Source organism: Cornus florida, unplaced genomic scaffold (assembly GCF_030987335.1).
Source record: "Cornus florida cultivar Cherokee Brave unplaced genomic scaffold, ASM3098733v1 CherokeeBrave_3.0.0_Hap2_Chr10, whole genome shotgun sequence".
NCBI lineage: Eukaryota > Viridiplantae > Streptophyta > Magnoliopsida > Cornales > Cornaceae > Cornus > Cornus florida.
In genome coordinates this window covers 97,292,576-97,315,902 of record NW_026775580.1, presented here as the reverse complement: position 1 = coordinate 97,315,902, position 23,327 = coordinate 97,292,576, and the positions used below count along the sequence as shown (strand labels likewise).

Genomic DNA, 23,327 nt, shown 5'->3' with positions numbered 1-23,327 from the left:
TATTTTCTTTTGCCCTCTCCATCCAATTTTGGAGAGCTTTTAGTTTCCTGCTTGTGAGAGGAAAGAGAAATCATCATTTTTTTTGTTTCCTTTTTTTCCTTTTCATTTATACTTATGGAAGGAGATTTTTTTATTATTATTATTATTATTATTTTATTTTATTTATTTATTTATTTTTATTCTTATGTGACTTAGCAAAATTAAATTCGGAAATTTTTGGTGTTCTCTCTTTCACATTACCTATCATTACTATTAACTTATTTACTCACTAAACTAAACTGAATATGGGGTTGGAAGACATGATATGCAACTTGAAGTATTCAAATTAGTTGAAAGAATACAGAGACGTATACGGGCAAGAGGGTTGGAAAGACCGCAGAGGTATAAATAAAGGTTAAATACGAGATAAAATATGTCAAATTTTGACTTTTTTGGACAAGACTTGAACAGATAAAAAATCTGTAATTGAAATGTCATCAATTCCAAATCTCGTTTTTAATTCCACTGTTCCAAACAACCAAATTCTTAAGAATCCCAAATCCAAATTCAAATCCCTTGATTCAAAACAAGCGGTCTTCGCTTTGATGGAGGGAATTGGAAAGTAAGGAAACAAGGAAAAAAAATAATATGGAGTAACAGCAAAATGGTACTATAATAAATTTAATAATATAGTTTTCTTTTTTATTTTTTCTATTCTATACATTTTTCTAATCATTTCTTTATTCCTTCTTTTATCTCATCATAGCTAACGCTGTTCTTTTAATGATAATGGTACAAAGAGCATAAAACAATTTTATATTCTTTGGTGTTTAGTATTGACCATCGTAAATTAATAAACACCTGCTAATATAAATGAATATTTATAACAAATTTACCCACAAGAAACAATTTATTAAAAAAAATATATAAAAAAGGCAAATAAATACATAAAGAAGTTCTAATTGATGAGTCTAGAAACAATTTCCATAACACAAGTATACATTTATATAATTGTATCAAGACTTACATCATATGCAACCAACCAAGTTGAAGACAGTTGGAAGCTGAATAAAAGAAAACACGGACGCAATCTTAGCAGCTCAGTGCAGCCAAAAATAAACAGCTGACTTTTCGGCCATGAAGATATCCACAGCAATTTTTTTTTTTTTTTTTTTTTTTTTTCTTTAAAAACACACACACATTTTCAAAAAACTTTTCTTTCATACCGGCAAGGAGAGAGATGAACGGAAAGGAAAGTAAAAGAAGCATAAAAAGGGGGAAAGAGAAGAAAAACCATTACACCAAAAAAGAAAACAAAAAAAGTAAAAAAAAAAGGGGGGGGAAGACCTAATTACAATTTTCTTCTAACACAAAAATTTACAGATTCAAGAGAAAATATATAGGCACCGGAATTTTTTTTTTGGATAAGTAATATAGGCACCGGAATTTACAGAACAGTGTTGATATGAAGGGCTTTAAGCAGTGAAGTAGCCATCTGTTTCACCAAAACTTGTCCACCAGAGCGCTGCCCATCTCTGCGCTCCTCAATCAAATTCTGAAGTTTCTGAGGCAGATCATTCTCCACAATCAATTGCTTCGGGCGTGGGTGGTGCTCATACACAGCCTGACATAATAAACTTTAAAGTGAGCAATATAAAAGGCAGAAAGCAGTTGCTAGCATTACTTTAAATGAAACATCAAATAATAATGGTGAACACGCACGCAAAAAACTTTCTACCAAAATTCTTGGCAACACCCAATTATACATGTAAGTTATTATTAAAAGATATATGCAATCTTCTTGTGCAAATGTGGTTCTTCTTGACCATATACCATCAAATCTTATGAGCCCTGTTACTCGATCAATGCTCTACCAAACAATAATAAATCAGATATACATTTTTCCTCGTATGTAAACCCAACTCAACTGAACTCAGCCATATTTGAACCCCAATTGTTACATCAGCAACAAACATCTTCCCACCACCACCTCATCCAGAATGGCCTTCTATTTGGGCAATTCAGTTTTACACCAAGGAAAAGATGGAACATCAAATGACTTGATAAACAAATAAACTGGAGTCTGAAATGGATCTCAGCATCATAACAATTGCGCACAACCATCGGTTCACGAGCCCGCTCGAAGCTGGCTGAGGTACGTATTATACAATTAACTACTCTTTATGAAGGTGAAACAGTTGCAGGGCAATATATACATTTTTCCTTGTATGTTTTTGAATTTAAATTTTTACTTGTAGCATAGGTAATGAGAACATAATGGTAAAAAAATATATAAAAAAAGTTTTCCCCTTCCTTACCAAACAATAGAAAATATTAAATCCTGCTCTTCTCTTCTAGTCAACCAAACAAAAAGAGAGGACAACTCTCCCTTCCCTAAGGATGCCACCCTCCCTCCCATCTACTTTTCATCCTTTGTACCGAACAAAGCATAAAGGTTAGTTATTGCAAAGGTGTTGCTTAGCATATACTACCACCACTAGAAACAGCCTTCAATACCATGAGCTCACTGCTAGGAACATCCTTCAACCACCATGAGCTCATCAAGATCCACATCAAATATATACAATTTGGTCATGTCAAAATGTCGATATCCTTTTCGAATTAGGTAACCTATATAAAATAACATTTGCTGAAAACAAAAACGAACGCTCTAAAGTTATTACTAACTTTTCCTACACGACACTAAATTATTTGTTCCCTCCGAGTATACTATCAAACTTGAATGATGGGAAGGAGCTTCACAAATAAAATTTCAAGCCATGGCAACTCGAAAACCCATAACCCAACCAAGGGAAAGCTAGCAACACCAGTCAATATATTTATACACTAAGAATTTCCAAGAGACCAAGTGTTAATAATATAAACTGCATAATGTGCAGCGTAAAAGAGCACAACAAAAGCACAGTTCCCACCTTTATTAGTTTGAGCAGATTGAGACGAGCTATAGCGTCCTGGTGGTCAAGCCTTGAAATAAGCAATGGTGTCAAGCCATTAACAGCCAAAGTTGTATTAATTCGAGATGATTTCCTGCATTGGAACAATCTATTGCTTAACTTTCTCAAACTTGCATATCAGAAATAGAATTGTAAAACGTGACACAGATAATAAGCTTCGTTGATAAGCTCTCATGATGGTATTATAATTTGAGCAGCTCTAAACAATTTCCAACATCAGTGGCACAATGGTGCACATTTGATGCATCAATCAGGGATATCTAGAGATCTACACACTGATACAACCATACGGTGACAAAATGATAAACAAATCTGTTCTGGACAGCCATTAAGACACAGAGTAGTGTGTGTGTCCGACGGGGGAACCTTAACGATGACAGACAGGAACAACCATCCATCAAATTCAATTTCAATAAATTTATTCTTTTTGGCCGATAAATGGCCAAAGCACAGATGAAAGCATCCCCTTCTTCAATGCAAATCATATACACCAATGTGATGTTGATTGCATTGCTGAATCTAGAATATCAAGATCTTGAAGGGGAAAAATATGACCTTAATCTATGCAGATGAAATATATAATTAAAATGAAAGATTAAAAACCACATACGTAATAATTTTCAAGAAGGGCTCCAATATATGCACAAAATGCTGTTCCGGACAGCACTGAAAGAAATTCACCAATTTCTGAACTGCATCCTTTTTCAGTAAAGCTTGTTCTACTTTTCTGTTGTCATTGTCATGTGCCAAGCAAACAGCAATAGAATCTAATGCTGTCACTGACCAAAACTCATCTTCAAGTAGTCTCAGGTACACATCCAACCCACCGTGAGCCCTTAACTGCTCCCTAGAATAACGTGATGCATGAGCCATATCACATAGTAGAGGCAGTGCATATTGTTTCAAGGGAGAACATGACATGATGAAATGCAATAAATGTGGAATGATTCCGTTCTCTGCTGCTTGTTCCTGTCTCCTTTTATTAATCTTGCAGAGGTTGAACAGTGCATTAAGGACCTTCAGTAAATGAACTTCAGTGAGAAACTATCCAAAAATGGACAATTTAGAAAAGCTTAATAACTAAAAAACCAGCACAAAAACAGGTAGATCATCCACATTTGAAACACACATACCCAAATTTTTTTATCAAAGTGTTAAACAAAGCAACTTACTATAGTCTAGAGAAGAGGAAACATCCATATATGCAACTTCTTTTTTTTTAGTTTATTTAATATCATAATTATCAGTCTTAATGTGTGCATATGACAATAATAAAAAAGAACCTTAGACAGTTAAACAGTGATAAAATTGTAAATGTAAGTTCCTTATACAATAGGCATTAAAACCTTCCACTCTTCAACTAACTTTCAAGTAAGAAAGGTGAACGATTTGTAAGCATCCACCAAACACGTGTCAAGCATGGATACGTATATAGGATATTGACATGAAATACTACAAATAAGGCAATACTACAGATTCTTACAAAGTAACACAACAATATATTAATGTAGAATTGTAGATATGTAAATTAAAATATATACGCACCTATGTTTAATATAGGTAGGTATATACTGTTTCTAACATTTCATAATAAAAATTATGAAAACGAGAATTACATTACATAGACATAAATGTTGGACTAAATTTGACATGGCTATATTTCCAACATACTATACTTTTTTCAAACAATGAAACTATCATATTATACTTCAAACAAAAGGTTATACTTCAAACAACATACTATACTTTTTTAAATCTAATCTTTTTTCAAACAATGACACTATCATATTATACTTCAAAAGGTTATATTTTAATGTTCAAGACTTGTAAAACATGTGTCACAAGGTATCTGAAAAGTATTGGATACGGGACCGAAGTTCTGAAAAACATCAGATAAGTGTTCAAATTTTATTTTTTATTTTTTAAAAAATAATTACTTCCAAATTAGGGATAGAAAGTATCAGACACCATCCACTAGTATCCGATAAGTGTCGGTATAAAAACACGATACAGATATGTACTCATAAATGTATTTGTGCTTCATAGGTCAATAAGTCCAACAAGAGAATTGTCAACAGGGAAAATTGTCCAACATATCAGAGGAATAAACAAACCCACTAAAACTCTACTTTGTATTAAAATTTTATTCCACATTCCAATGAGTGAATGGAAATATATTATTAGTAGATAAGAAGATAAAAAATAAAAAATGAAAGCTATAATTAATGACAAATTATGCTAGGAAGAACTAAAATATCAATGCAACAAACCACAAAATAGGGGAAACAGGCACATCCCAGAAGATCAAATTCAAAGCTTCCCATGATTCTTTGTTTGTACAATCAGCTTTTTATTTCTTCTACTCGTAAAGTTATTAAGAGAAATCTAGCTATCCATAAGATGTTACTATACTATCCAGATGTCATTTGGATGGCTGTAATACAGAAGACAAACTCTTCTCCTTCCTACAAACACACACACAACTATCTACATGTATATATATAGAAACACAGGGAAAAAAAAAATTCCCAACTAGCAGCTTGTTAGGACAGACCTAACACCTTGCCATTACTTTGCATAAAGTTGTTGCTGTGAATCAAACAGGAAAACAAAAACAAAATAAACACCAACACTACCTGCCAAGTGCCAACTAGAAGTAGATTCAATAACTTAGCAACATTTTCAAATAGAGCAAGTCCACAAAAAGGGCACATGCGCTCTAAGCCCTCACTCTCATAGCCATTGGATCAAGAGGCTGAGTAAGCGAGAGCACCCTCGTAGTAGCTTTTTCCTTTCATATATTTCAGTTTGCACAACCTTTCTACGATAACAATAAATAAGATATACAAGTTAGGGGCCTACCTCGTAATGTATTTGAGATGTAAGAGGCTCTTCTTTGAGGTCAAGGTTTGGGATCAAATATTTAATAGCATCTGCCCGCTGAAGATTCTCTAAGCAGTGTGGGTCGGTTGACAGATGATTAATACACTTCAACAGCTACACAATAAAAAAACGAGTTGCATGAAAACATAATGCAATCAGAATCTAAAGGGGCTGAACTTAATGTTGTGAGTGAAGCTTCTTACCTTCAAAAGAATGGGGGGCTCTACCCTATTAAACATCTGAAAAAGACGACTAAGCAAGCTTTGGCTACACATATAGGATTTCACTGTTGTGTCTGCTCTAGCAAACTCAAGTAGAAGGTCTGCCACCTTTTCTAGATATTCCCTGGCAACATCAGCATTCAAAGTTGATACCGTATGGGAAAGTAAACCAGATGATGTTGCACTCCCAGGTCTAGCATTTAGAACTCCAGAACCAGAAAGTACACCAGATGCAGTCTGAGATGCCATTCCAGAAGTAGAAGAAGCTCCCTCATTAGATGTTGGAGTTACTTTCTTATTTACCGTCTTTTGTGAAATTCTAGACATAGAGTCGACGTTGGCATTTTCTCTTCCACGTTCAGAGACCTCTGTCCAACCATGAAAAAACAAAAAGTGTGTACCCTTTATCAGAGATATATTCTGTAGGTACCCCCAAAACCAAAGCCTATATAAGAAGTGCATCAAAAATTAATATAAATAAGACAATGTAGCTAAAAAATAAGTAAATGAAGCAAAGCTGGCCTATACAGAAAGCGCTCTCTGAAGTTAGGGAGTGTCAAATAAAAGTCAATATAAGGATGTTAGGTTACAGAACTCGGTGGAGCAGGGGGTTCAACATTTGGAGGAGAGCAAAATATTATGTGGTACAACTACTTACCCGCAAATTCAGCCATCAAAAAATCTAGTCCATTTGTTTTCTTTTCATTGGATGCATGTAAAAGAGGCAGTATGCTTTCATGTCTTTCCAACCCAGAGAGTTGACGTACATACTCAAGCTGACCAGAGAAATGTCGGGAAGGGGGTTCCTTATCCAACAAGCTAAGAAGAGGTCGAACATTCTCTTGTTGACTAGCTGTTGTGGTAGAAAATCCATTTGATGCACCTTCCATCAATTTTGTAGGCCTGTCTGTGGATGTTCTACTGGTGGAACTAGTGACTCGCTGCTGTCTAAAGTCAACTTCTGCTCGAGAAGGATCATTCTTCCATCGGTCCAAATTTTCTCTCTCTTTAAAAGTAGTTGCTGAAGATTCCTTCATTGCTACATTTGCAACTTTATCCAAAGATGTTGGATCTGGCAGCTTTGAAGCAACTGAAGCTTCCATTGTGGCATTGCTTGACTGAGGTCTGTCAGTATCCATGGAGAAGTACCTGGAATCTGGAGAGTGTGCGGCCGAAGCACGCGAAGGTTCTTGTATTCCAGTTGACAAGGGGCGATCTCCATGCTTAAGCTTAATGTGATCAGCCTGATCAGTTGCATTAAGTGGTGCCTCACTCTGAACAAAAGCAGGACAGCTAGGATCCAGTGGACCAGAACGTGGTCGTGGAGCCAAAACATCTGCCGGGAATCCACCACCAACTGATATGGAAGCTAGTCGAGTTGCCTCATTCAAGCTATGAAGAGTATTGCTAAGCCTAAATAATATTCCATTCTTTGCAGCTATACGACAAAAATCATTTCTGGGAGTTGAGCTTTGAAGCTTAAAGATCTGCCACATGCCATCAATAGCTAAATGAACCATTTCCCTGGACGCAAAGGAACCTAATCAATACATTGAGGGAAAAGTAGATAACATACTAACATATTATTGCATTTCAAGTATTAATATGTGGTTAATATGAAAACATATGAACAAGGAAGAAAAAGGAAGAAAAATTTGTTGTCAACATGCTGATTTTGCAAATCAGATCACACACGACGATAGGAATTCAAATTTGCATCCAAGTTTTCCAACTAGAAACTTTATCCACATCTAATATATACACTTCACCTGGTAGTAGTTTAAATAAATTCATAGAAATGTTTGTTATTTATAGATTTACAAACAAATCCCTAATTATGCCTATGGATTCACCATTTCACAAACTATGAAATTAACACTATGGTGCTGTTTGATAAAACTGAAAATTAAGCACTGAAAATTTCAAGTACTGAATTTTAAGTGTTGAAATATTAAGTGCTGAATGCATTAATTTGAAAATCTGTTTGATAATGTTTTGATTTTAAACACTGAATTCATTAAGATTGTTTGTTAAATATAAAAGCTGAAGTTTGAAAGTTGTACATATTACATTTTTGCCCTCATATCTGGTACTTATAACAGTTTTTATATTTATAATATAAAAATATTAATAAAATAACCACATTCACTCAATAAAATATATCAATTTAACAGTGAATGTTAATGTCAAATCTAATCATAAAAAAATGTCAATTTAAACATAAATAATTAAAATTATTCAAGCGGCACTCATTAATATAATTATAAACGTGAGTGTCTCAAAACTATTAAATTAAGCTATACGTATAAAATTTTAAACTTGAGAACTAAACAAATCATTTTCAAAGGTAACGACGATAAATAAAATTTAAAATATATGGGCTCCGGATTACATAATATTTATACAATCCATTGTGTATCAAAAAGGTGTTACAAAGATTAAAAATTGCAAGTAAAAAAGAATTTTGTTATAGAAATAATTGTGTTCTATAGTGAATCAATTTGAATAGGTAACCAAAAGGCTGTGTTTAAAAGATAGTATGTAGAATTGTATCTATATATATTATTTTTTAGGAATTTGTTCTATCATGTAAAAGTAACAACCAACCAAATATATATATATATATATATATGAGTTTTCCAAAAGAGATAACTTACCTATAATGCTCTATTTCCAGAAGCAAAGAGGTAAAAAAAAAAAAAAAAAAAAAAAAAAAAAGCCCTAAAAAAAATTATTTAAGGATAGGGTAGTCATTAAAAAAATATTTTAAAAACCGAACCACTTACCGTCTTCTACGATAAGCGATAAGCAACATTCCCCTCACTTAAAAAATTGACCTATTTATCAAAAAAAAAAAAAAAAAAAAAAAATTGGCCTATTTCAAGTGGTACTTACCATCTTAAGCGGTATGCTAAAATTATTTTATCAAACGCACTTATTTTTAAAAATCACTTACCGTGTTCTGCATTCAGCGCTGAATTAGGAAATCAAACAAACCCTACATGTCACATTGTTGTAGCACCACTAATACCTTCATGTGCCATTTTGATGCAGATAATATATGGCATGCCTTGCTATTTAATGAAGAAGTTAATGTTCACCATTTTTTCTATATAAGTATTATTTAAGGTCCGGACTTACTAAATGATAACTTCGGAAAGTAGTAAGAGTGTAATTAAAGTCATTCAAGGGAAAATCAGGGTCATTAGTAGCTATACTTTAAAAAAGGACAACCCTTTAGCCTTTCAGAGTTCAGACGGTAACAAATTCAGAATATTGTCAGTTTGTTATCTATTATTCAGGTTATCTACTTTCAGGTTTTTCTATAGGCTCCAACAGTGACCCGGGTGTGATGTTGTGGCTCGAATTGGTTCCAGCTAGTGTTGCAACCCGGTTTTGACCCCTTTTTCGTGGGTCCTATTTAGTACTCTCTTGTAGCTCGGTATATAAGCATTTAGTAGGGAAGTCAAAATCACCTGCCCCGCCCCTAATAGGACGGGGTTGGGATGGTGTAAAATAGTATAGGGGCCAGTTTGGCTAATTAAAATAGAGCCCGATAGGGTCGGGGACGGGACTAGGAGCAATCAACCCCGCCCCGCCCCTCCCCGATATATATATGCATACAGGACTACCCTTTAATATTCTTTTACTTTTCTTGAAACTTACTTTTTTATTTATATACATATATATCACAAAAATAGGGTTTTTAACCTCTCTCTTCACGGTCTCTTCCCCTTCCTCTCCCTCTCATACTTTCACTCTCTGTACTAAGGTTTCTCGTCTAATAGGGGCACTATCCCTCTCTTTGCCTCTACAAATCTATTCGTTAGATTGAAGAAATAAAAAAGGTCGCAGCACTGCACCACTTCTTCAGTGTGATTTCACCATCGCTGCTAGCAATTTTCTCTCCACCCTTTCTGTGCATTTTTTTTGTTCAGAATTCTTTATTCTTGAATGTATTTATTTCATCAATTCTTGAAATGACTGGTCAAATTGATTACCTCTTTCAAATCGACGAAAACATATTGAATTGTAGTATATAGTTTTTACCCAAAATCATAAACTTCTCTGTAAATTGATTTACCAAAATTTTCAGCGACTGTCGGAATGATTGCGGGGCAGGGACAGGTAAGCCAAAAGCTATGCGGGTTCGGGGATGGGAGAGACCACCATGCGGGGCGGGGTAGCAATTTCGTTAGGTGGGGTGGGTCAGGATACGGATGCCTTGTCCCATACCCGTCCCGTTGACATCCCTAGCGTTTAGGGTAGGGAGTAGAGAGAACACTGAAAATCAAAGAAAAAGAGAGAGAGTGAGAGATAGGGTATGAGGGCTGAAACTTGTAATCTTGATTTTCGCACAGTGAAAACTTTTGTTGGATCTTCACAGTGGACGTAGACACAACTTGTGTCGAACCACCCTAAATCATTGTGTTCCTTGTGTGGCATGTTTACTTTTCTGTCTTGATTCATGATTTGTTCTTGGTTCGCTGCGTTTGTTGTAACATGGGGTAATACTTGTCTTTCTTATAGTACCAAGTGGACTATTTTCACTCTCCATTACTTCACATTTTCACTTCTTCAATTCAACAGTTGAAGATTTATATATATATATATACATATATAACAACATAGGTTCGTGTATCATCTTCTCTCCATCCTATTCAATTAATTATTTCCAAATGATTTCTCAGTTGTTGAGCAGTAAAAAATGTGATAAGCATATTTGATTCCATCATGTTCAATCATTAATATGTCACACCTAGATTTTTATTTAATGCTTCCAAGACTCCAAAATTTCAGACTATATTGATCACATTCACAACATGCTTCTGTTTCCAAGAAGACCTAAATAACACAATGAAGCCAGATCAGATACCCAAAATGTCAAAACTGCATTCGTTACTCATACGAGTACAAACCTATACATATACATACATACATACATACATATATATATATATATTGGTAGTACAAACCTAAATTTTGCATAATCAGCCTCCAGAAATCCCACCAAAATCGGTATTCCACGGCAAGCAATAAACATTTGCAATGTCAAGGAACTGCCAAAAAGAACCTCTGAAGTCAATCCACAATCCATTAATTCTGATGCAGTGTGACAAAACCAACACAAATAGGAAAGGGATAGGAACTGTAGAACCTGGACTGACAAAGCTGCTGCAAGAAATAAGCTGCTTCCATACGGACTTCCCGGGGACGATCCGGAACAGCCAAGCTCATCACAACGGGAATCTGTGACGTAAGTTGGAAAAAACTATTACTGCAACAATACTCATAGTCCTGGTGCCTTTAAAGAAGAGGGAGAAAAAAAGGCTATTATAACCAGTGCTAATCCAGCCGACACTGGATGCTAGGAGGGGAAGGTAGATAGGATACAAACCTACCCTATGGCACTATTTTGCACATTCTTGAAGCAAACATATGAAGATAAAAAAATATTTACTAGGACATCAACATATCATATCTTCTAGACCAAAACCATAACTGCACAGGAAGGATCCCTACCCACCATCCAATATTAAAATGGGTCTAACTTAGAAAGTTGCACCGTAAACTTAATATGCAAACATTCTACTTCCAGAACTAGTGCATTTTTTGGAAGGTTCAACTGGAATAGTAAAACTTTATATAACGTGGGAATTAATGCGACAACTTTTAAGCTAAATAACTTAGCCAATTTGAAGTTTCAGCTAAGAATGTCTGATGCAGTTATTAACTACTTATCTTCATAACTGTCCAACCTAGAACTTAAAAACCTGAATGTAAATGGTACTTACGAAGCCAACAAGGCAAGCGTTTTCCTGAAAATTGCTATTATCTTTAATGATCTGGTTCAGAACTTGCAGCACCGAACATATTACCTGCAATTTTACAGAACTTTTATCTTCAAAGTCAAAACGCGTTGAGTTGACAATAGTAATAGAAGAACAAGAAAATTGAATAAATCCTTGTAGTAGCTGACATACACGAGTTCGAGGAACCTCAAGTAGTTCCATTAGAGGGAGCAAACCATGCTGAGTGACAAAAACAATTTTCTGCTCAGGACGCTGGTGAAAGAAATTTACTAATTTCTGACAGGTAGATATGATCACATCTTCTGGTTCATCCGGTCTCAATAACGCAGCTAATTTACTAAACTCAACAGCCTATAATGCAAACACATAATGAATTTCCTGATCTCCACAATAAAGAACAAGAAGTAAATGAAATTGCTTTTAAATATAGTATTGCAACAACATTGATTTTTCCTAGAACAGATCCAACAGACAAAACAGGGATGTGCTGGATACATAATTTAAATGTTATATGAATGTATAATACGTGGCAAAATACCAATAAAAGTTCCACTCCTATTAAAGGAATCTGATTAAATTATAATAACAAAGTCAATCGGAGCCTCAGCAAATTTCACCACCAAGAGATGTACAGCAACCTATTAGGCAATGGAACTAAAGACAACATTACAATATAAGATCAAAAAGTAATCATAATTAAATTTTTTTTTTTTTAAAAAAAAAAACACAATAAAAAAAGGAAGGAGGAGAAAGAAAAGGAAGAAAGTGAATAGTTGGAACAGACAAGGAGTCAGAACCGGAGGAACTCGCAGTAAACCATGAAAAAGAGACACTGTATCCTGAGGGACCAGCTTGTACTTTGAGTCAGAACCGGAGGCACTTGCAATAAAAAATGAAAAGAGACACTATATCCAGAGGGACCGGCTTGTACTTTGAGTCTAAACTCCAACCATGGGTTCCCAAGCATCCTAAAAAACTAATGTCATGTATCTTTGGTGTAAGGCCACACACAAATTACTATAACCAAACACCAACATATGATTTGGGCCAAGAAACATTATGATGAATTTGAAATTCTTTCAGCTTATGTTATGCAATAAGATAGCATGGTTCAAATTCCAATTCCATATAATGTTTCTAATAATTTATATACTTGGGATTTAGATTCAGTAGGGGGAACATTTAGTACTGGATCCTATTATATTATTTGCAAACCACAAGAACAAAAAGGTGTGGCCCCCAGGGGCGAAGCCAGGATTTCATTTCAAGGGGGACGCAGTGTAGTTGATAAAAAATAAATAGAAAAATATTAAAAAGAAAAAAAAAAAGTAAACGGACTTGCGATGGTGTAGTTACTACTGACTAGTGGAATATCTAATAAAAGGATGGTGACCAACGGGTCAATGGCCTAGCGGTATCAAACTCCTACTTCCCAAAAGGGAGGTCATGGTGTAGTGACTAGTGACTAGTGACTAGTGGAATATCTAATAAAAGGATGGTGACCAATGGGTCAATGGCCTAGCAGTATCAAACTCCTACTTCCCAAAAGGGAGGTCATGGGTTCAAACCTCAACGGAGGCATGTGTGTGTGAGTACCAAACTAAGAAAAAAAAAAGGATGGTGCGGCGGTTGTGTTGGTTAAATATTGAGCACGTTGATTTTTTAGTATACAATACTGACTCACAATCAATATCGGGCACTTTGGTTTGATTATGGCCACAGAAATCAACCTAGGTAGTAGTAGTACTATACAATTTGACTCTTTTACGAAAATCACAGCAAATTAGTAAAAATCATTTCGACTTACCTGAAAATGGAGTTCGTTGAAATAAATATATAAAGGATTAATCTTAGAAGAGTATCTTTAAGCATATAAGGTCAAAATAACCTGTTCAAAAAAATAGGGTTTGATTAAAAAAATAATACAATTTTTCTGGGGAAAAAATTGAAGAGGAAGAAGAAGAGTAAGAAGGAAAAGAATGAAAGAATTAGAGAGATTTTTAGAATATATACATGTATATATAATTTAGTGAGCCAGCATTGTGGGGGAGGGGGGATTCTGCTGACTCAAAATAATTGCATATTCAAAATATTATCTATATGGATTAAGTTCATAGGCCCTCTTTGACCTTTGGAGGCTGGTGCAAGAGTCTAGTAAAATCTGGGTGCCGTATCTTCATGATAAAGTAGTGAAAGTATAGAACTCACTTGTCAATGAATGCAAAGATACTAATGCATGCTGTTTGAACATATAGCGGGGACATCGTTGGCTGTACCGATATGATATTGACAATCATATAACAAAGAAAAAATGGAAACAAAAGAAGAAACAAATATAAGGAAATCAACGCTGGAACTCATTTAAATAGAAAATGGATAAAAAATAATTCAACACAACCTGCGGGTGAGTCTTTCTTCCATCTGAAAGCATTGGGATATATCAGGATGTTCAAAACCAAAACAACCAGGACTGATTGTGTCAAGAAAGAAATAAGGTACCAAATCTAATTGCAGTATATCCCTAATGATATCAGGCGAGGGAAGCTATTTAACTATAGTTATTATGCTCCCTTATGCTAAAAGGATGATTCTTGAAGGGACTTCAGCGCTAACATTCCCTTATGGTAGAAATTGAGGCAGCAAGCCACTGAAAGATTTAGATACATAACCAGACTCAAAAAGATCCCACTAGCTATCACTGTTTAAAATATCGACCTTTTCTCTATCTTTAGAAAATAAGATAGAATGTCAAATTGAAAGAAAACCCAGCAATAAGCAGATTTTTTATCATAACTAAGTGGATGGATATACAAGATGCTAGCTGAAATACCGTTCCTGACATCTTCACCTCAAAATGTAATCAAAAACTACTTTAAGATCAAGAAATTACTCAAACTGTGTCCAAAGGAAAAAGAATAAAGATACCTGTAGAGGAAAAATATTTTCTGCAGGCAATTTATCATCGAAATCCTGAGAAGCAAACATTCAAAGGGCACAAAACTGTCAGGGTTAGGAAATGAAGACCTCAACCATGTCAACCAATATATTAAACATACCAAACCGTCAATGTCGATTACATCCTCCTTTAAAACGCCCATCATTAAACTTAATAGGTTGCCGCCATTTGTCTGCCCTGTTTCGTTCTCCATTTGTTTTATAGCAATTGTAGCCCTTAACTTTGTTGCCAGGTCATTGTTTCCAGGGTCCACTACAAAAGCATTGCTTTGATTCACATGTGATGAGGATGCAGATGTTGAGGCTTCTGCTTTTTGATTGTCCAGGTTTTTCTCAAGTGAGTGAAATAAGTCATCCAATGAAGCATCTCCAGGAGTATCACTAAATCTACTCAGCTCATTTTCTCCAAGAGCTACTGATGCCTTGGCAGCCTTCAGAAGGGACCGTTCACATAAATTCATGAGAACTATGACAACATAATAAAATAAAACTCTCTAGATTGTATAGAACCTAAGATGCAGTAACTAAAGCACATACAAGAACAGCATTATGCAACATAAAGGAAAAGAGTTTTAGCTACTCATACAGAGAGAATAAATAATTTTGGAGATACTATAAGCATCACTTATTATATTCAGAAACTTCCTTTTCTCTATTAAGAAACTTAATATAGATGTAGATGCCACACAGGCAAACATAAGTGAACTACTAAGAAAAAAACAAATTTAGTATCATCGAAAATTTGTGATGCACATAGTTTCTAGAATTTGATATAGATCTCCATTCTTCTCATGTGATAGAATAAATCAAGGTAATGATCTGAATATAAGATTTCTAACTGTCAACCAACTGGATATTATCTGAAAACAAGGAATGGCCGGACAACCAATGAGAGTAAACATGGTTGGAGAATAAGTATGGTGATCGACAACAACAGTGGTCAAGGCTTAGAGCTTTTATGTTAATTGTTGCATTCGTTTTGTAAACATATGTAGTCTTTAAATATAATTTAGAAGCCTATTGAGTGTAGGTCCAAAAGAGATTTATTTCTTTTAATTTTTTTAACGACTAAAAAGAAATTTATTTGTAAACTGAATTTCACAAAATCCAAGTGTCAATCAATTGACACATGACCAATGCCTTCGATGGATCTTTCAATCAATCAAAGTGCTATCTCATTCTATCATTATGGATTTAATTTAGGAAAATTTCAATAGCGTATTTATGCACTTCAAAAAGGACATTTACAAAACCCTAGTGGAATGAATGCCTGAAAAACATGAATCCTAATGGCAAGTAAAGTCTGCATATATGAATGTTAAATTTACCTTTTTGGCCATGATTGTAACTTGGACTTCCAACTATGCCCTTATCCAACTAACTCTTAATAAACTCTTAAAATACAATACAAAAGTTGAGAAAAAAAATTATAGACTCAAAATTTTGTAACGAATTAGTGAACATAAAGTCCTATTGACCAACACATACATTTTTCTAATATACCCAAAAAATAACATTGTGATTTAGGTTGTTACTACCAAAGATACCAGATAACTTTCTTCATTGCCAAATATTTAATAACTAAAATTGATGACAGAAATATAGTGCCAAAAAAAGAAAAACTGTCATTCTGGTAAAAACAATGGTTAAAAAACGAACCTTTTGAGAATTTCCAAAATCAAATGAACTATGCTCAACATGGGCAGAACTTCCCTTCCCTTCATGTTTTCTAGCTACGGTGTTTCCCTTTCTTGACTCATGAGGAGCCAACACACCATTAGTCAACACTTCATCCTTGCCACGCATGTGTAGTGACTCATGCAGCTCCGCCGGAAGAGAGGGAACCACTTCACCATTAGCAGACGGTGTAACAGAACTAACTTGTAGTGGTGACTTTTCGTGGATAGCCAAGGTGGGAACTTGATCAGACAAAACACCATCAGAATTATCTGATCTACCCTCAACGGGATTACAACTTGAATCATTATCCACATCAGACTTGCTAATATCAGCAGCCTTGGGTAACAACTCTTTACTAGAGCCCTGAAATACAAAAGTTAGTCACCAAAAATAAGGCATAAAGCACTGAACAGTATGAGCTGCTTACCAAAGGCTGTGTAGCCTAGCGGTACTTCCTCGCCTTCCAAATTAGAAGGTCGAGGGTTCAAGTCCACGTCCACATAGGGGCATGTGGGTGTGCAAGTGTGTTTCTTGCCATGAAAAAAAAAAGTATGAGCCGCTTAACATACTATCAATTGTATAACGGTGATATTAGCAAATGACCAGGACATGGAGCATAGGTGAGTCCAGTTTACAAGACCCTAATTCCAAAGCCTGAGGCACTTACTTTTACTTTCTCAACAGAAGGGCCCTCACTGGTGCTTTGATCATCTCCATTAGAAGTATCTGTATCCACAGAACCATCTTTCTCCATGTTTCTGCAGGAATTAGGGCTCTTTAGATGACACATAATATTTCCTAGAGTGAAAATTGTAAATTGCTAATACTCATCAATAGCACATTGATACTCGATCTACTCATAAAATCTGGGTCTCTCTCCCACCACCACCAAACCCCTTCCAAACCCAAATCCGCCGCCACCAACGTCACTTCCAACCAACACAAGAAGGCACAATTGCAAACAATATAAGAAAAGGTAAAATGTGGAGATAAGGTCTTAACTAATCAATTAAATGATTCATTTTAAATCAAATTATAAATGAATGGTTACAAATGTATCATACATGAGTATCTTCCAACTCTGAGTAACTTAGCTGATTCTAAGGCTTCTTTCAAAGAGCGTAGGGCTTTAAAGGACTCTTCAGAGACTCGCTCTTTGCCTTTGGATATCTTTAAACATTGGAATTTCTGTTAAATTTAGAGATTTACTGTTTGTAAGATAGGGACACAACAACACTGGACATTCTGCTAAATTTGGATAAGTTTGAAAGGTGGCTATGGCGTCAATAATTGGGTAGTGCTGGTTGTGTTGCCCAAAACTGATGGAGAGGTTGGCTTGTTTGTCCGTCTCTACAAGGGAGGCCAACGGCGGATTGTGGTAGCAAGTAGACTACAGTTGTACAAAATATGGTGGTGAGTGGACCTTGAGACGGCATCTAGTGGTGAAGGGGTGAAAGGGGCTACCACAAAGATGGAAGGACGTAAAGAGGGCAAAAAGAGAGATGGAGGGTATATTATTGATGGTAATCAAATCTCTCTCTCTCTCTCTCTCTCTCTCTCTCTCTCTCTCTATATATATATATATATATATATATATATATTTGTGTGTGTTTTTTTTAGATGCGTCTCTCTGAATTCTTGGACCTTTGTTTTGTTTCCTTTAACTTACTCCACTTTGATTCATGGGTGATCTGGTTACTTCGTAATTTTGATATGGGTTTATTTTCTATGTATTTTGCGCTTTAATTGCATTCAAATTCTTTGGTTACTTCATCATTTTGATATGGGTTTCTTTTCTGTGTTTTCTCTTTAATTGCATTCAAATTCTGATGTTTTTCTGTACTTTTTTTTTTTTTTTTTTTTTTTCTGTTTACGAAATTGTGTTTTGTTAATTTCTTCTGTTTTCTGAGAAAATCTCTCTTTCTCTCTCGTTAATGGTGACTTGGTATCTTTGTTATTTAATAAATTACTTTTGTTCAGTCTATAAAAATTGGAATATGTATATCAAATATATATTTAATTTCTATTCATAGGTTTAATAGAATAAATTATATCAATAGAATTTGTACATTTTTGCACAATTTTCAAATTTTCATATTTTTAAAATTTTAAAGCATGAAAATTAAGTTTAGATTTAATAATTATATTTAAATAAAATAATTTCGAATGTATATTTAATAAAAATGTCTGGGTTTCAAATTGAAATAAATATAAATGCAAATGTCTCATAAAAGGTATTTTTGGCCTATCAAAGTGGGTTGAATTCATCTTTTAATATGATAGGGATAATTAAGTCAATTTGCTACAATGCAATTTCAACACACAGACAAAAAATCTTCTAACAGGCTTAACAAACCTAATGGATAGATGTAACTCGACCATGGCCAGCCGGCCTGTTCTGATAAACAAAAGGGCTTTGGTCCATGGAGATGAATACCCATAGATCAGGGCTGGGTAATCTGTATTTTTGACATCTCAGCAAAGGCTGAACATAATTGTAGAGGGAGTTTACATGTTGGTGCAAGTAGCAAATCTCTGGGGAGGTCAGGATACTTTACCCAAAAACATAGCTTAAAAGACACGCTCGTAATATCTACCTCAATGTTCCACTATGACGGAGAGAGGATTGCAGAGCACGCCTTGAGTTCTGCATCCAAGGGTGCGAAAGCAAAGTCTTTGCATCAGGCCTCTGCCTAGCATCCTGAAATATGTCAACACCAGGAATCAATTGAGAAGCTAGCAACAAGGAACAAAATGAATGGAGAGGCAAATCAATTGAAACCTTGTTCCCCAATACCACCAGGTCATTGGCCTAGGTAGCATAAAGGGGAGGTGAGAGTTCAACCCCATAGTGGGCATTCATGGGAATGTTTTGAGTGTGTGTTCGTCCTTAACTAACAAAAAAAAAAAATTATTGTTCCCCCATTATTTTAAAGCCACCAATCAAATTTGTATACTTCATACAACCTTCTGATTACAATTCAATAGATGTTATCTTTCCTTCCATTAGCTGAGGCCCATCAAGAATACATATAACAATATTCATAATTGTGTCATACATTAGAGATGATATATTATGGCATTTTTCTGAATATATCCTCCTAATATGGAAACAACCGAAGACACAAAATATGATCCAAAAAAGAAAGAAAGAAAAAGATTAAGATATTAATACTCCTATTAGATTCCGGTATGCGTTTCCTCAAGAAAAGATGGCGCCGTATCTTGAATGGAGCAACTACGGTTTGATTAACAAGAAATGATTACCCTATTAAAAAAATGAAAAAAACATAGAAAAAAGGAAAACAATATACTCCCATGAAAGAAAACAAAATTGAGGACCAAGGAAGACATCGATCCAATAAAAGAATCTCCAAGTGTTAGCTTATCCTAGCAAGACAATTCAAGTGAATGAAGAACCTATGGTCAGTGTTAAGTCAATAGTTTTCATATAAGAAGCATAATAGATATTGGACACAAAGGAAGTAGGAATCTACTTATCAAAAAATAAAACAAAAGAAGTAGGAATCTAAGTCTGATTTTTTATTTCAGCCAACAAATCAATAAGACTTACCAATATTCATATAGTAACACCACATACAACAGCCCCTACCCCCGGTTACGGGGGAAGGGGGCGATTAATAAGAATAAATCTCCATATTCTAAAGCGCAAATAATAAATCTATCAACCGCAAGAAATGTTCTAATAAAGAGAAAAATCAAAAGCCATAAGAGAGAATGTTTAAAACTAGAGAGAGATAGAGAGAGAGAGAGATACCTTTGTGTTATCAGGACCCTGGTATGGGTGTGTGTCTAGGGGTCTGATTCATCTATTTACCAATTTATAGGACACATGGACACAAAATAAAAGTGTCCAAAAATCGGACATGGGAACTTGGACATAATTCCCAACTCGTATAATAATGCAAGTAAAATTACTAAGTAATCCAATACTATCATCATACTTAAATTTATAGTAATTCATGAGAACTTGTATTATAAATCATGAATATGAGGTTCTAAATGAATTAATTGAATTTCAATTTTGTTAGAAAAAGTGTAATAATTATGTTTACTCAATGTTATTATAGGCTCAAGGCACACCAAGGCGCTAGAGGTCCTTTGGAGCCTAGGCGCGAGGCGCACGCCTAAGTGAAATGAGACGCACAATTGAAATTTTAAACTACTATAAAAGCATTCACATCTCACAAGTCATATCAATATTCTAGAAATTATGTTCAAATATAAAAAAGTAAATCCATCAACTATATAATCATTCAAGAACCATAAAACAGAGCACAAATTTGTTTTCTTGAAAGGAAAAACAGAGCACAATAAGAAATAAATCTATTAAAAGAATTGCTAACAAGAAAAGAAAAAAAAAAAAATAGAGCCAAAAAAAAAAAGAGATGCAGAGACAAGAAGTAGATGAGAAGAGAGAGAAAGTGTTAAAAGAACAAAAAGGAGAAAAAAATAGACAGAGAGAGAAGAGAACTAGACAGAGATAGAGAAGTAAACAAAGATGAGAAGAGAGGAGAGAAAGGTAGAGGAGAAGAGAGAGAAGAAGAAGAAGAAGAAGAAGAAAGAACTGACATGGCTTTGTTGTTCGTTGTTCGTCTCTACCACTAGGGATTAGTCGTTGGTCTCAAAATCTCACTCTTTCTATGTTCAGTCTTGGACTTTCTTATTTGTTTATTCTTTTGAACAAAAGTTCCTTTTCTCATTTGCTTAGGCTTTCTTATTTGTTTATTAAGTTGCCAAAAGTACCTTTTTTGGCTTAAGAGAAAGAATAATCATTTAAAAAACAATGAGGCGCGCCTGACAAATAGGATGAGACGTGCCTAGTAAACATCAGTGAGCCTAGGATGACAACAGGCGCTCGACCTATGCCGCTAGCCTAGGCGCGTCTTTATCAACACTGTGTTTACTGATTTGTATATCTTTTTTTTCAAGGTTGGTGTATCAATTTGCTTTTTGACATGAAATGACCAATTTGCATGAAATTATCTCCTACATTCGTCTGAGTATATTCTTTTGCATTACACTGATACATGAAATATTTGACTTCCATACTTTAACTCAAAAACGGAAGGAAGGGAAGGGGGTGTAGTTCTATTAATTAGTTGAATACTAGAAGTCGCTCTCTAATGGAACCACCCCCTCAACACACACACAAAAAAAATAATAAATAAATAAAAGAGTGTATTATATATGTTTACATTTATTTGGAGTAGTCAAATAAACTAAAGAGATAGAATCAAGTAAGAAGTTGAAGGGATGAATAATAAATGGATCATCTTCCATGCACAGCAGAAGTATTCAATTACAAGGATCAAGGTAATGGCTCCAGTATAAATAATTAATTGTAGAAGTTCAAAAGCTAAAATGGACCAATGTAAGTGTTAGACAACTCAATAATATCAACCTGGCAGTATCACAGCCATCAAAAATTTGACCAAGCCAGGTGGTGTAAATCAGCAGAGCAAGTGAAAAGCCATTCTTTAGTCAGATTAAAAACTCTTGCAAGCCAACACGTGATCCTAACATCTTCAACCTCTAAATATCGCCATTTTCAAACCAGCTGCGTTTTTGTTTTTATGAAGACAAGAATGGCATTAGAACACAAACAGAACAGAACCTCTGCAAAAATTTCTTCACTCATAGCCGAGTCCAATAGATCGTAGAGTGTCCGACACATATCTCATGTTGGTGTCGTGGCATGTCGACACGGATACATTGGGCATCAATGGCGAGTAAAGAGGAGTTTTAGAGAAAGAGAGAAAAGCCTCTTAAGCCTCTCACTATGGAAACTTCACGACCAGGCTGGTTGCAATCTGTGGCAATTAGACTACATAAAGTACTGAACAAATATAAGACGTCTACTCCTCTACTTCTTACTTTTTTTTTTTAATATGTTCAAAATTACTGCTTTAATTCTCTACTCCCATAGTTCTCTTTTTATACTAGCTGAGGCTTTCTTTTGAGCTCCATATGAGTACTTTCCACCTCAACAGATGTCCTATTTCTTTATATCAGTTTTCTTCTCTTTCCATCAACAAATTTGTGTTTCATATTTCAAAAAACAAAACAAAAAACAAAACAAAGAAAACGGAAAATAAGAAAAAGAGAACGATTTCTATGAGTACTGTATACGAATTGACTCGAGTAACAACGACAAGTTTAAGAATATAAAACAGTTGGTACTTCTTCCACTTCACCTTCTTAAAGCATTGACGCAGAAAATCAGTAATGGCAGGAGAAAGGCCATCTGGTATTGGAGGATGCTCATCCTGAAAGAATGAAAAGGAAATTCAAGAAACTGTTGCTATCCTCAGAGGGTAATAAATCAACCACAATTAAGAACCTCATAGAACTTTCTCCAAAAAAAATATAATAAATACACTAAGAACTTCAGGATGATATCCATCCACTTGAAGCAATTCAAGCAACAGTAACAACAGCCCATAAACCTTCACATTATTTATAGGTATCATCTCGTCATAATAAGAGATAATCAAATTTAGCCAGAGATAGACCACCAAAAAAACCTGCACAATCCGAAAGAGAGCTGGCATAGGCTGGAGATCATAGTACGGAGGTACACATGTAAGAAGCTCAATCACAGTGCAGCCAACACTCCATATGTCAGATGCAGCACAAACCCCTGACATTTCGATCACCTGAAACATCAATCAGTTTTAATAATAAGACCACCAAACCTTCGTACCTGCATTACAAATATGAGGCACTTGTTTCCTGGCCACATTATTGAACAGACTAGCAAGCTTAGAATGTAAATTCTACCCATGTAATATTCATTG

At 35.0% G+C, this 23,327-nt stretch overlaps 1 protein-coding gene across 1 annotated transcript in view; it reads right to left on the bottom strand.

Moving 5' to 3' along the window:
* Positions 1-960: 960 nt before the first annotated feature.
* Positions 961-23,327, bottom strand: part of LOC132276136 (MAP3K epsilon protein kinase 1-like) — a 38,761-nt gene continuing 16,394 nt past the window's right edge. The window contains exons 8-24 of the mRNA XM_059777416.1: positions 23,055-23,186; positions 22,725-22,796; positions 19,104-19,207; positions 17,174-17,264; positions 16,486-16,869; positions 14,928-15,257; positions 14,797-14,841; positions 12,043-12,222; positions 11,854-11,937; positions 11,217-11,308; positions 11,035-11,118; positions 6,717-7,582; positions 6,041-6,426; positions 5,817-5,951; positions 3,565-3,971; positions 2,913-3,027; positions 961-1,603 (exon numbers count right to left, since the gene is read on the bottom strand). Coding sequence (XP_059633399.1) covers positions 1,427-1,603; positions 2,913-3,027; positions 3,565-3,971; positions 5,817-5,951; positions 6,041-6,426; positions 6,717-7,582; positions 11,035-11,118; positions 11,217-11,308; positions 11,854-11,937; positions 12,043-12,222; positions 14,797-14,841; positions 14,928-15,257; positions 16,486-16,869; positions 17,174-17,264; positions 19,104-19,207; positions 22,725-22,796; positions 23,055-23,186 — 3,684 coding nt within the window. The 3' untranslated portion in view covers positions 961-1,426. The remainder of the gene's footprint in view (positions 1,604-2,912; positions 3,028-3,564; positions 3,972-5,816; positions 5,952-6,040; positions 6,427-6,716; positions 7,583-11,034; positions 11,119-11,216; positions 11,309-11,853; positions 11,938-12,042; positions 12,223-14,796; positions 14,842-14,927; positions 15,258-16,485; positions 16,870-17,173; positions 17,265-19,103; positions 19,208-22,724; positions 22,797-23,054; positions 23,187-23,327) is intronic.